The 14,298-nt window shown below is 44.8% G+C and overlaps 1 protein-coding gene across 1 annotated transcript in view; it reads right to left on the reverse strand.

Annotated features, from left to right (window-relative positions):
• The window catches only part of LOC136100192 (ALK tyrosine kinase receptor-like), a 339,835-nt gene extending 336,820 nt beyond the window's left edge, over window positions 1-3,015 (reverse strand). Inside the window, exons 1-2 of the mRNA XM_065835062.2 lie at window positions 2,950-3,015; window positions 2,220-2,856 (exon numbers count right to left, since the gene is read on the reverse strand). Coding sequence (XP_065691134.2) covers window positions 2,220-2,856; window positions 2,950-3,015 — 703 coding nt within the window. The remainder of the gene's footprint in view (window positions 1-2,219; window positions 2,857-2,949) is intronic.
• Between the last annotated feature and the right edge of the window lie 11,283 nt (window positions 3,016-14,298).

The raw sequence follows: 14,298 nt of genomic DNA on the forward strand, positions 1-14,298 counted from the left end.
GCGCATCCTGTTGTCAGCTGCGCTACAAGGCACAAGTTTCAGCACAGCAGTGACACGTGGGGTTCACGTAGGCAGCAGCTTCTCAAAGCAGAAAGAATGTATTTTGTATATGTTTTTAAACAAACCCATGTTACAAATCCAGTGCAAAGCTGTGTAACAGTATAACTACACTAAGGTGTTATTGCTGAAAAAGCAGAGATGCACAACTTCCAAAGGTTAGAAACCTTGCTGTAGAATTCAAGCAGACTAGGATTGTTACAGAGGATTATGAACAGATTATTACTGGGACATAGGTAAATGAGGTCCATACTCCTTCCCCAGCTCTTCCTTTTTCTGCATCTCCTATGATTGACTTTGCACAGCTGTGTTGCAGTGAGAACAGCAGAGCCTTGTCTCCAACATGATTTTACAGGAGCATAGCTAACTACTACTTATCTAGCTGGAAAAACATGCATTTCTTCTGAGCTGTGAGACAACACACAACATCCAGAGCCTGTGCGTTTCACTAACTTTGGTTAAAGCTCCATCTGTGTTACATTCAGATGATCAGAACACTTGTTAGTTCACAGGTATACCCTTCACCCAGGTTATAAAAACACATCTTAGTCCTCAAAGAAGACAAATACATGCCCTCCAGCTCCCTTATTGCTGTAAGTACTGCCATCAAGATGGCATGACAAGCTACTGCTGTATCTTCACTGCCAAACAGGGAGTTCTGTAAAGCAAAATAACTGCTACTCATAAAAAAATCCCCAATCAGAAAAATGAGGCAGTGGGTTTTGATGGCTGTTTTGTTTTGTTTTTTACTGCAATGTATCAAAGCAAGACCTGCTGGAAGGTCGGGTGTGTTGGCCTCACCTAGCCACCTTGTGGTGGACAGGACCTCTGCGTTCTCCCTGCCAGAGCTGGCACAGGAAGAGCTCGCCCAGGTACCTCACTTCAGCCACGAGCATAAAACTGACTCACACCCAGCCTGCTTTAATTTTCGTTTCAGGCAGCAAGGAATGAGCTGGGTTCAGTCTGTGGTTATTCAGACTGCTGGAACAGCTTTTCAGATGAGCATCAAAAAATGAGTTGCTCCAACTTTGTATTCAAGACAAGCACTGACTTGTCTCACCTCTTGTGAATTTACTTAAGTATATTCTGTGGTCCATTAAGTAGGTGGCTACTCAGGGACACACCATCAACTTCTACACAGCTTCATAAAAGCTACCTAACTTAACTCACTGTGACAAATTATTTGGCCCTGCAGTCCTCTAGGTATTATACTCTTTTAGTGGGAGAGCCTGAATCAGAGCTTGTGTTAAATGTACAATGCACGCAGAGAATGGCAGTCTCTCTTGATCACTGGCCCAAAGCAGAACATTGATTTGAGGTAACGGAGCTGCCCCATACCCTGACTGCAAATCACTGCCATCCAGAACCAACATTTTAAGCCAGTTCATCTTTTCACAGAAGTACCAGTGCTACATAAGCCTCCTCAGATGTACAACTTCTTGCCTTACTGTAGCTGATACAGGGCGCTTTGCTAAAGATCCTCTGTGGTTTCAAAAAGGACAGAAATTAGCTGTTTCAGATACAAGAAGCTCAGAAGAAAACCTGCCTCTTACAGGTTTGTCTGTCAGCCATTACCTTATACATTTCAAGAAGAGTAATAACATCAATACCGATAGTCCATCGCATTAATGTACAAATTTGGTGGTCAGCCCCAGCTGTGGCAACGTGCCGTTCCCTGAAGGCTGCCTGCACGTAACCTTGGAATCGCTTGCAGCACTTTGAGGAAGCTCCCCTTTTTTAACATCTTATCTTTTAAGTTTCAAATAACCTGATCTTGCTGTCTTAGACTAATAACACTTTAACCTTTGGGTGTTGCTTGCGGCTGGCACAAACGAACTCTTGGCATTTCGTAAAAATCCCTCAGCCCTTTCACAATAGTCCTTCTGGCCCCAAGAAAGCCCCTCTTATCGACACATTTTGCACTGGTAAAGCGCAGCCCTTAAGAACAAGCTGGTAGGGGAAGTCACCGCTGCTCGGGGGAGCTACGCTTCCCACACCCGAGGGGCTGGCAGCGACCGGGGCTACGGCGCGGAGGTGCCGGCCGTGTGTCCCGGTGGAAAGGGCACACTGCACTGCCGGGACTCCGCACCCGAGGAGGGCTCGGCGGGAGAGGGCTCGGGGCGCTGCCCGGCGCGGTGCGCGGCATGCAACGCACGGCTCACCTGCCGCGGAGACGTGGAAGAGGAGGCGGGGGCGGGCGGCGCGGATGGCAGCCGACAGCCCGCGCTCGCTGCCCGGGAGGGCGCCGCGGCGTTCGGGCATCAGCCGCACCCGCAGCCGCCCGTCGCCGGCGCGGAGCCACCAGGTGAAGAGCTCGGTGAGGTTGAACTCCAGCTGCGCCCTGCCGGAACCCGGCGGCCACTCGCCGGCGCAGCCGTCCCGCAGGCTGCCCTCGCCCACCTCCAGCACCAGCTGCTTGGCGCGCCGCAGCCGCCGCCCGGCCGCGGAGGGCCCGCCGGGGGGGGCGGGCGGCGCGGCCCGCGGCAGCCCCCCGCGGGCGGCGCGAAGCAGAGGCGCGCAGTCCAGCCGCAGGCGGCACCGCGCCGCGGCGCGCCCCGGCGGCCCCAACACCAGCTCCCGCACGTAGGTGCGAAACAGCGAGGGCACCACGAAGTCCACCGCCAGGCTCCTCCTCTGCAGCCGCGAGAGTCCGGGGCCCTCCCGCGGCCCGGCCGCCGCCGGGGCCAAGCTCAAGGCGAAGCAGGCAGCGGCCAGAAGGCGGACGGGCAGCCTGCCCCCCGCCATGACCCGCCCGCGGCGGCCGGCAGCACCCTGGGGGGCGCGGCGCCGCGCCCCGTCCTGCGCCCGCGGGGCTGGCGGGCGGGGAGCGCGATGCCGGGCCGGGAGCTGCGGAGGCTGGTCCGCCTGGGGAGTGCCGGGCCGCCGCCGGACCGGTCCGCCCGGAGACGGCGCTGCGCGGGCTTTGCCGGCTCCAACTACCCGCCACAACGCAGGCATTACCCGGCGAGCGCTGACATCACGCCCGAGCCCGCCCGCCAGCAGCCAATGCCGTCCCCGGCAGCCGTCATTATGCAAATATACCGGGGGCGGGGCGGGCGGCGGGGCGCGTTCATTGAGAAAAAAAATGGCCCGGCTGCCCCCGGGAGCCCCGCCGCCCGGGCTGCGGGAGTGCCGGCCCCGGGCTGGGGGAGGCGCGGACCCCGGGTACGGGGATGGGAGACCCACGGTCCCCTGGCACGGGGCTGGGGGACGCACGATCGCGATCCGCAGGGGGAGGCCCGGCGCCCTGGGAAGGGCAAGGCTGGAGCCGCCCCTCCACATGGCCCGGCGGGGTCGCGGACGGGCAGCAGCCCCCAGCCCGGCCGTTCCCCGCGTGTGGTGAGGGGCTCTAAGGTCCCTCCCCCTGCCTCTTCTCTCTCTCCTCTGCTTCTCTGTGCAGGCGGTGATGGACAGAACTGTTCGTTTTTCTCCTTTGCTTCCCATTCTTCCTTTTCCTCTCATCCTTCCCTTTCTTCCCTTCTCTCTTTCCCTCCCTTTCCTTCTTGGCTTCCTTCCTTACCTCCTTAAAGGCTGATGTCCCCAAAACAACCCTGGACGTCTTTTCTCTGTAAGTGAAAAATAAAAGGTAATCAGTAGCGAGGGGAGAAATCTCAGAGCACAGAGCGTAAGTCATTCTAAAAAACTGAACAAAATTCTTCCATTTCAGAATGAATACAACAGCCTTAAGAAAGGTTCATGCGACAATTTCCTCTTTTTTACCTTTAATAAATACAACATAATTACTGTAATTATATTAGTGCTGTGCCTTAGGATAGCTAATCATAACTCATTCATATTTCTGGAAGTTGCCTATATGAATTAATGACTTATTATTATCCCTTTAGTTTGATACTTAATGCATGTATATTTTTATAATCCAGGTACTTTAACTATATAATCATTAGAGTGCAATTATTCTGTCATGTGGTTATTCTTCTGCTTATACCAAATTAATGTTAATATACAGATATTGTGGAGCAGAACCACAGTGTAATGCCTCCATAATTGTAGTGCTGAAGAGTGTAATTGCAGGCATGACGCTAGAAAAGGGAACCAAGATCTTTTCTGTACAGGAGAGTTGAGGACAGAACTTCAGGGCAATCGCCAGAGGATTAGTCATATAATTTAATTAATAGCAAAAAAAAGCACTCTTGTGCCGCATTCACCCTTATACAAGTGTGGTCATTTAAAGCCCATCCAAGGTGGTGGCTTTTCCTCAGCTGATGCTGATGGGCTTTGGACGTACCCTCACACTTCCTCACTCTTCTTATTTCACAATCCATTAGATTCACTTACCCAATATGTGAGCCCTAACCCTTCACTTTCAAGTTTCAGTAATACCTGGGGGCTTGGTCTTCCATTTGGTAGAAGAGGAACATGACTGGAAACATTGAAATATATAAAAATGTTCTCTAACACAAAATCCACCATACAAGTATTCCAAATTTATTTGTATGCTTCTATTCTTTTGAGCTCAAGTCCTTACTGGGAAAAAATGCTAACTGGGCTGAATTAATCATGGGCCATTGATCTTCTCATTCAGCTTCTTCTTTTACTCTAGTGGTTAGTCATATTCATGTGGACTGAGACCTATGTCCTCAAACCTGCCCTCTTCACCAGATTATTTTGGTCTACCATCATGCTCCACCTGCATACCACATGCTAGTGAGAAGAGAGACAATTATTGCAGAAAAACAGTATGGTGGGCATAGGAAATGTTCTAAAAATCTCTACAAACAGTTTGTTGTGGGCTGTTTTCCTGCTTGCATGGATCAGATTTCCAACAAATGAAGCCACCGCTGTGGGATTTCTTCAGTTCTCAGTATTTCCTCCTGGAATTCAGTCATTTCAAGCCTAATGCTGAGATCATTTTGGTGAGTGGTAAGTCTCTCATTGACTGTAACTGGGTAGACCCAGAACACAGTTCAGATTTTCAACTTGGCTACCAGGAACAGAACAATTTAGTTAATTCCTTTATGCCCAACATCTCACTAAGATAGACCCATGTCTTCTCAAGTTTACTCTTTATCCTGGAAATTATACAGGCACCTTACCTTACTAACCTTCATCTTCAGTGTGAAGTCAAAGTTGGTCCCAGTGATAAGTCAGGCTAGCACATCTAGAAATTTCCCTTTCTGATCTTTCCTCAGAATAAGATCAAAAATGTGTGGTGGCACACTGCAGCCTTCTCCCATGCTCCCCATTCATACTTGTGAGCTCTGTCTCTTGAAGCTAAATCAGCCACTCTGTCTTCTCAGCCTCTGCCTTCTCTACTATGTTTGCCAAAAAAAATGTTGAGCAGGAGAAGGTTTTGTGATGTGCCTGACCCTGGAGTAAAGCCATTTGTTTCTGGTCAGTGTCACTGGTGTGGGCGCTATACAGACCCAAGTGACTCTGCCACCTGTCTTAGGGACATTCCCTTGGGAACAATATGGAAAAAGCCCTGAGATGCGTGGGGACAAGACAAAGTCAGCGTGGTCTTCGCCTGCATTTGGGTGGTGATGCAGCCCTCCATTCCTGAACCACACATGGCACTCAACGAAACAAGCTGCCTGTGCTCGGGGAAAAATAAAAAAGGAGTGTTCCGAGACTGTCATGGCAGGTAACAGACTGTTATTTAGCAGCCCCAAGGAAATTAGGTAGTACATCAAAATATGCTGATGTGTACTTTTCCCACTGTATTACCTTGGTTTGTTCCCACAAAACACAAGAAGTTCAGAATTGAAAACTGAGATTAAGAGGTGTCTTTATTAATAGGCTTTAAATGAAATAGGAACAGCTGTTAATACATTGAAAAAGTGAAAATGGACCCATTAGTGTGGGAAGAGAGGCAAGGAAATCAATGAGGGATCTCCAACGGTTGAGTTGCTGGCCTGCCTTTTTATCTCCTTTTTTAATTGGTCTTTAACAGAAAGAGTGGTTTGGACATTTGGGAAGGAAGAGAAGCCTGGCCAATACACCCACTAATGAAGGCCAGGTAGGGAAATACTTTGTTCAACTCCATGATAGGTTAGGATCAGCAGATCTGTACAATATGCTTCCCAGGTTTTTAATTTAGCTAATGAATTGACTCTGGCACTGGCAATTCATTTTGAAAAGCGGAGGAAAACCAAGGAAGTCTCAAAGGATGAGGGAGGGGCGATTAAATACAGTACTCGCCTTTACAATGGACGAAAAAAGTCACATTGATAGGTCAACATTTCAGCACCAGCAAAAAAGTGAAAGAAAACACACCAGACAGGGGACTTCAGTGGCCGCTTAGTGGTGTGCAAGAACTGAGGGAGTGACACCCCTGAAAGGCACATTCTGCTGATTAAAAGACTCACAAATCTCAAAGGTTAAAAAATTTATGCCAGGAAAACTGTATTACCTGTTGAGGCTCTAATTGCAACTGTGTAGGTGTTGGAAAAGGCCCAATACATTTCACGTATTCAAATTCTAGCAAACCTTTGCCAGAACTTCACGGGAAATATTACTAGCATAATAGAGCCGAGCAATACCATGCAGCCTCAAAATCAGTCAGGAGACTATTGGAAACTGGAGTACCATGAGTGGAAGATGGTTATATAATAGACTGAGCAAGCATCAGAAATTGCTCTGTTTTAACATTTCTGCTTATACTTAGCTGAGAATGTAAACAGCGTCAGCTCCTTCGGCAACACTGCCTTGGGGAGGCTTCACCCACAGCTGAACAGGGAGACAGCAATTTTGACTGGAGCAATAGAGTGTCAGCAAAGCAAAAGGAGAGAAATATTGTTGAGGAACTAAGCCAAGCTATCAGCAAAGACATAGTGTGTAAGAACAGTGCTCTTCAGTTAGATTTGGGGAAGAAATAGTTGCTACTGAATATAAGCATTTCTGGTGGTATACAGAACAGAGAGAAACACCATCTATGTTTTCCCCCTCCCACTGAGTTCCCAATCCAAGTCATCGGTTATCTGTACTCTGGGGATATGTTAGATGCAAGGTGCAGTGGCAAAGCCTCAAAGCAGAGTGCCTGTACACAACAAATATTTCAAACAGAGAGAAGAGGATGGGGACATGTCCCAAATAAAATTTTAGGTATCTAGACATGTTAGCTCAGCACAAAGAATACAGAGGGAACTGGCAAATGGAATATGGTGATATACATTGTGTTTGGAACTGTTTAAGAAGATAGCATGCTTCACGGAGAAGTAGTCATAGTTCCTTTACATGGTGTGGTCTTGCTTCTGAAGCCTTCTGAGCTAAATTGCCTGACAGGTGTGCTAGACCAATGGGATCCAGTTGACAGTCCAACCTTTACTTCAGTGGACCTTCCCTCACTTGGGTTGGGCAGAACAATTCTGATGGACTTGCATCCGATTTATGAAAGGCCTAGAGTCCCAGAATGAACCAAGCTTTGATTCCGGGCTTGTAATTGAGGGTCCCAATCTGAAAGCCTGTAAATCTCAACCGTACTGGCTTCAAAGAAGCTACTTTGAATTTACACTAATGAGGCAGAAAGCAGATTCTGGCTCTTGCTCATCACTTTGTAATCGCTCTGGCTCCCTGAGACAAAGGCAGTGAATCAACAACGCTCATTATTTCATTCACTGCTTTGCTTAAGCTACCTGCCCTTTCTTTGGCTGTTGAGTGTTTCTAAAGTAGCCTTCCATTTGCCAAGATAAAGCATAATAGCCTCTTTTATTACCTTCCTTTTTTTCATCTTCCTCATCGTGTCAATTAGTGTGTTTGCATTTTAACAGAGATCCTGCCTGAAAGCATTCTGGCTGCTAATGTCACAATTAGTGGTTCTTTCAGTTGGACCAATTATAGGTGATAATGTTACTATTTGACAGTGTTTGTGTTCTAATTAAGAGCCTGATTGCAAATTTGGTACTCAGTTCCAGCCAAGCTGCTTCTTTTTCATTGGGTATCCCCTACTCACAGCTTTCTACACATCCCTGGAATTATACTCAGAAAATAAAAATAGATGAGTCATCACTTGTATGAAATATTTTCTCACTTTCATCCAGATTCATCTCTCCTCTTTTCTTGTTGACTACTCAAAGCATTTTTTCTTATTTGGTGAGAATCTTTATCAAGGACAGAACATGCCACAGATAAAAGCAGGATGGAGCTTTTGAATGACAAGTTTAATCCATCACTTAATGCCCGCACTTTCTAGTGTCAGCCACGAACCACTGATTGTTAATATCGCCCAGCACCAGGGTGCATCAGTACCACAGTTTTGCCCATTAAGAAAAACAAACAAATCAATGCTGAAAATGTGTCAGGCTATAAAATGGGAAAAAACAACCTATAAAGCACATTTTGGGAAAAAACTGAGTAAGATGAATTACCGTGTTTATAATAGGGGAGAGTGCCATTCTCATATCTAAACAAAGAGAGAGAGGGAGAGATCTGGTGTCATCTTACTTTCAGCAGTATGGAAAACAGCACGAGGGCGTTTGACAGCATTGCCTTTCCTGTAATTCTGATTGCCCCACCTTGCATAAATGCAGGGATCTGCTTTTAAATCTGAACCAGAATTTATGTCCCTCTGGATGCTGGTGTGCACAAGAGAGGTTATAAAGCATAAGCATAAAAAACAGAGCAGGGTGGAAACTGCTAAATATCATGTTTGTGCAGTCCGTGTTGTGCTTTTCATACCACATAGGATCAAACACATCACCAATGAAGCGTGGTTTCTTCCCTCATCACCTGAACAAGCAATATACAGGCACAAATATGAACTTGCCTTGCTTCAGTGCCCTCAAGTGAATTGTGCTCACAAGAGGGAAAAGGCCAATTTTATGGCATTTGAAGTGATGGTTGAAATTTCAAAAGCAGTCAAGCTACCTACAACATTCCCGTTTCACAGATACCAAAGAATCTTGTAGAGGAACTCTCTGTCTGGGAAGCAGTTAGTCCAAGAGGACTCAGTTGACCACATTAATTCAAAAGAGTCAAAAACATTCCAGCATAGTGTAATACACCCAGTGTGATCCTATGCTGGCTGATACAAACCCAAGTTCCAGAAAGAAGGCCTCTTGGAAAAGCCCTTGGTGTGGCTTGCTTTAACACTGGCAAGAGCTCTTGCTGCCCAGGTGCTCATTAGGCAGCTCCTAGTTGGGTCTTGCCTTCTCCCAAATTCATTTATCTGAATAGACTGCAGAACCAATGAAGTTTTGGACACAGGTTGTCTGTCTCTGAACCCTGCAGAAGAAGAGCAACTTGTAGCTCAGTTTATCTGAGTCCCCAGGTCTCGCGCTAATCCCTTTGTAGCTTAAAGGATTTTCCCTGTAGGTGCTCTGGATTTATAATTCACTTCCTCAGGCTTTTGGTTAAGCATCTGGTTAAACCCTACAGACATGCTTATGAAAAGATTTAGAAGCACAATCACTTTCTAGTTTAAGCACTGAGGTATGCAAGGAAATAATAAAATATTGTGTACATCTCTCTGCCTCCATTCCCTTACTGCTGTGGTAGGTTCTTCAGCTTTCGAGGTGCTCAGGAATCCTCTCAAGGTCACGGCCTTTCCCTCTTTTGTAGCTATATTCCTTCTCCCTCAGCTAGTCCCCCTCTCACGGGGGGTATACTGCCTTCCTCACTCCTCTCCAAACTTCATGCGCCTGACATCCTCCTGAATTTTGCCTGGGTTGTCATGCTCTATGGCTTTCAAGGCTCCTGCTGACACATGGACTTTTTGCATCACCTGTCTGGGACTTTTCTACTCTTTGAACACCAGACTCTGTAGCCAAGTTACACTGGACTGCATTTCACATAAAACCCAAACATTTGTGGTTTTGCTGTTTCAGAGCCTCAGCCAGACTGCCTCCTTAGTACACAGACATACTCCCTCCCCCAAAAAGTGTGAATAAAATATTTCAAGTTTGCTTTCTAGGCTTGTGGCTTAGCACATAAGTGGCTTTTGAAACAATTTCTGAATGCCTTATAAGCAACAACACTCTTAAATTTCATCCTGTGGAAATGGAAGAAGTTCACTGAGGCTCTTCGGATTATTATGTTAGGATCATAGGTCACATCTTATCTTACTGGAAATGGAGTGAAAATGACCTTTCCTGAGAGGTGTACTGTGACCTTAAATTCAGGCAGGTGTATACATCCAATCATTTTGTTCGATGTTTGTTGTGTTATCACAGAAGCATGATTTTTCCCATTTCAAAGCAAAAAATAGTCACAGCTATTCACCTTCTGTCTGTGAGGCTAATTTAATGCTGAGTCAAGCATTGCAAGAGAAATAATGAACAGTAAGTGCATATGCAAGGAGGCTTTAGGGAGTGGACTTCTCAGTCCACTGATAAGCTGATATTTAGGGCTGACAGCAGAATCAGCAAATTGCTTAATGAAGATGAACCGACTGCACTTTGGGGTTGCTTTTTCTCATTAATTTGCTAAAATAATATTTCCCCAAAACTCAGTGACTGTCCAAAGGCTGTAAGGTCACTCTCAGCTGTTGTGGGGAGTGGGACGAGTGTCAGGAATTCCCAAAGAGAGTTGTGGGAATATTACCTTTCTGTGTGACAAATCTGACAAATATCCATTTGCCTTTGCTCTGAACTTTTCAGGTTGGATAAAAGGGACAGTTATACTTTACTGCAGAAGATTTTCACGTATGAAAAATGGAATGCTGCTGCAGACATATCTGGAACATGTTTGTGATACTCACTAGTAATGGTAGTGTCTAACTTTAAATGGAAAAACGTTGGCCAGGGGCCTAATTTTCATAGGCGATGAACAAACGCTTTTCCCATTAGCTTCAGTGAGATTGTTGCTCAGCATCTGTGAGGTGTTACTCTGCACTCCCAGATGTTGCTGATGTCAGGTTCAGGCACGCTGCCAAACACAGGACGGGATTTTTATTTAAAAAAAAAAAAAATTTGAATGACCCCGTAATAAATATAATATTTCATTTCATTGTAAATCCAGAAAAATAGGAAGTTCTGTATATTGCAGAGTGCAATGGAAACTGTTCTCAAGAGTCCTCTTCACATGCCTGCCAATTTTAATGAAGCAGTTGATTTTGGATAATATCCAGTGTAGATAATAGGTTGAAGAAACCAGAGATCTGTTTCACAGTTTCTTTTGGTGCAGCATGGCTATGAAATCCCACCATCCTAATTTGGTACTGTCTCACAGGTGCTTTGGGGTGTATGAAGGAGGAGCTGTGCCATCAGGGCCACAGAACTCCAGGACAAAGCTGAGGAAGCTCAGCAGCTCTTTTCCTTGAAGCACTGATGATGCTGAGGACTGAAGAAAGACTATGCTGTTCTGGAATAATATATGAAAGAGGTATGCTACCCTCATCCTTAGATTATGAATCCTGTCTTTTTGGCAAGTTATTTCTGCTTGGATATTTACAAAAATGATCTCTCTGCCTGTGTACCAAGGTGACAGTTTACTGAAATTTGAGAGGTACTGAGATACATCTGCCAGCCACTATTATTAGTCTGAAGAAGCTTTTTGTTAATAGTTTGAAGGTCTGGGCTTACAAAAGCCCCTCAAATCATTCATGGAGACACAGAGACATATTTGCAATTGCTTTGGGTTTTCAAGTAGTCACAGACACTAGAACTTCATAAACTGTGTACAAACTTCCTCTGAACTAACTTATAGGAATGTGGTGATCCCTTCTGGTCCTCTGTTCCTATGGCAAACAAAAACATAAAACAAATAGCAAATTTCCAGATCTTTCAGGTAATGGAGGAAAAAAAAAAAAACAATTGAGAACAGATTGTTCTCAAGAAAGTTCTGTAGCTCTTTATGAAGATCATTCTTACTGATTAAAGAGGTTGTTTTATAAAAGCTGCATAATCAGGCTACTATTCTGTCTGGAATGCCCCTTTTAGTCATCTCTCTATTCCATGTGAAGACTTAATACTAACAAGCATAAACAAGCTAGGGTAAACCTTGAATTTACTGTTATTAATAGGTTCCAATCTGCTGCAATATCATCTCACGTCTCTCCACGCAATTAAAGTTGTTTCTTGCTTTTAAAAAAGCTTTACCGGGTGCAGCCAATAGACCATCTATTATCATGAATGAACTCAATTACTATCTTAGTCACGATCAATATTTGCTTATACCAAGTTAGGAAAAATACTGAAAGCTTATAGAGTGGTTAAATGACTGCTGATGTTAAGACAGCAGAAAAGCCTGAGAGGACTGAGAAATGTACCCTTAAGTAAGTACAGTTTGTCTTGATATTTCTGAAGTCATCCAGGAAATAAGTGCTGATGATCATCTTTTCTGACACTGGTGCTGTGAATTTGCATCAAGGAGATAAAGACTTACTAAATCTCTCAGTGGGAGGAGGTTAAAAATTAACTCGCTATTTCCCCAATACGATGAAGAATGGGTTCTAAGAAGCAAATTCACTGTGAAATGCTCTACAAATAAGCCAAGCAGATGTACATGCATGTACACACAGGTGGAAAAGCCACTAGATAACATCTCTGGGCTACTGCCAAGCAGCCCTGTAAGAACTTAGAGGAGGAATACTCTGTCCCAATGGGGTGACTTTGCTTCCCTGCAAAGGCAGCACACTGGGGCCAGGAGAATTAGAAGTCTCATTTTGGACTAAAGAGCAAGTTTTATCAGAACCACATCAACAGCAGAGCTGTCTGCATCATCCCCACATGATGATTTAATCATTCCAGAGAGGGGATGATTTGGTGATTCAAATGTTGGAGAGGGAGCCTGGAGTTTATGAACTCTGTGTTAATTTTTCTCTGATCGAGTCAGCTAACATTTCTAGTTCAGTTTCTAGGTTTTTTTTAAAAAAATGGCTTCATAATTTGGGAATTGAAGGGCAGCTAGGAAGAAAGAGGTTGAAAGAGTAGGAGAGGGTAGAAAAAAAGGTCCTAGACAAATCAATGAGTTTATGAGTGAAGACTTTGAGATAGTTGGTTTCTGTGATCATGTTTTTTTTAAGTTAATGCGCCCTCCAGGGCAGTCAGAATGTTATTTTGCCTTGGAAGATGCTCAATGAGAGAGCCTGAATATCTCCACCTTTTCTAGGTTTTACTGGCTGTGTTAGACAATTAAGGTTGTCTTTGCTTTAGCACAGCAGTGAAAGGCTGACCTATATTTCAAAACAGGCTAGAAGACAATTAATTTCTTTGGGCCCTTCTTGGACAATGTCCCAGAGTATCCACAGATCCTGCCAAGCAAACCACCAGCAAAGGATTACAGATTTTGATGGAGAGGTTTGTTGATGGTCTATTCCCTACAATATGATAGAAACATTCTGGCCAGGTGAAAGGAAGACAGGAGCTTGCGATTAATCATTTACACTTCACAAATGAATTGTTAATGAACAACGGGTCAGTCATTTAGTCTTACTGAATCTTAATTGTCTTGAAAATGAGCTGAGATCACTCTCATATACATGGTATATAGTTGAGAGACTGTTTCAAGTATTAATTCGTATCACACTTTGCAAAGATGTGAGAGGTCATGGGAGACTAAGGTTGGGAGTGACACTGGGCCTGGTTCTCAGTTACGTTTTGTCCACTGGGGCAGCAAGAATGGAGCGTGTTTTTTTTCTCCATGAATTTGTCTAGTGGCTTTTTGAATGCAGGTAGCGCTTTGTCCAGATTGCTTTCTGTATACCAAAAGGCTTAAATGGATTCAAAGGGTGATGAAACAAAATAATGTCAGAAAAATGCATCAAGGTCTATTAAAAAGCAAGTTGTGGCTTCCTCTCAAAACCTCAGACATCAGCTTTGGAAGCAAGTAAGTACGATCACAGTAGACTGTTCTGCAGGTCTTTTGAGTCTTATTGGTAGTCCTGAGGAACAAGGGCAGTAGCCAAACCAAAATATCAGAAAGTGGTTGGATTTGTTCAGACCTGAAACAAACAGGCAAAGGAAGGAGAATAGTTTTCCAGCATGAAATACACACTTATTTCCCTCCTCCATTTCCTCCCATCAATCATTTTCAATCAAATAAAATGGCAGGTTGTTTTTAGGTTGTATTAGTTTGTCCTTCTATTTAAAAATTTAGGTGTAAATGTTTTAATTAAGCATTCCCCTTTGGGAAATAGCAAACAAACAATTTTAGCCTTCACTCAGAAATGTCCGTTACTAACAAATTTAATATCAACATCAGTTCATAATCAGATTTTGACTGACCTAAATCTGCATTTCTAAACAAGTGCAATGTTCGAACCGAAAAGTGTCCAACCCCGAACTGGCACAACAGTTAGAGTAGCTGCTCTCCTGTGTACAGCCTCATGAAGTATGAGATCTGTTT

This window comes from Patagioenas fasciata, chromosome 3 (assembly GCF_037038585.1).
Source record: "Patagioenas fasciata isolate bPatFas1 chromosome 3, bPatFas1.hap1, whole genome shotgun sequence".
In the NCBI taxonomy this organism is placed as follows: Eukaryota; Metazoa; Chordata; class Aves; order Columbiformes; family Columbidae; genus Patagioenas; species Patagioenas fasciata.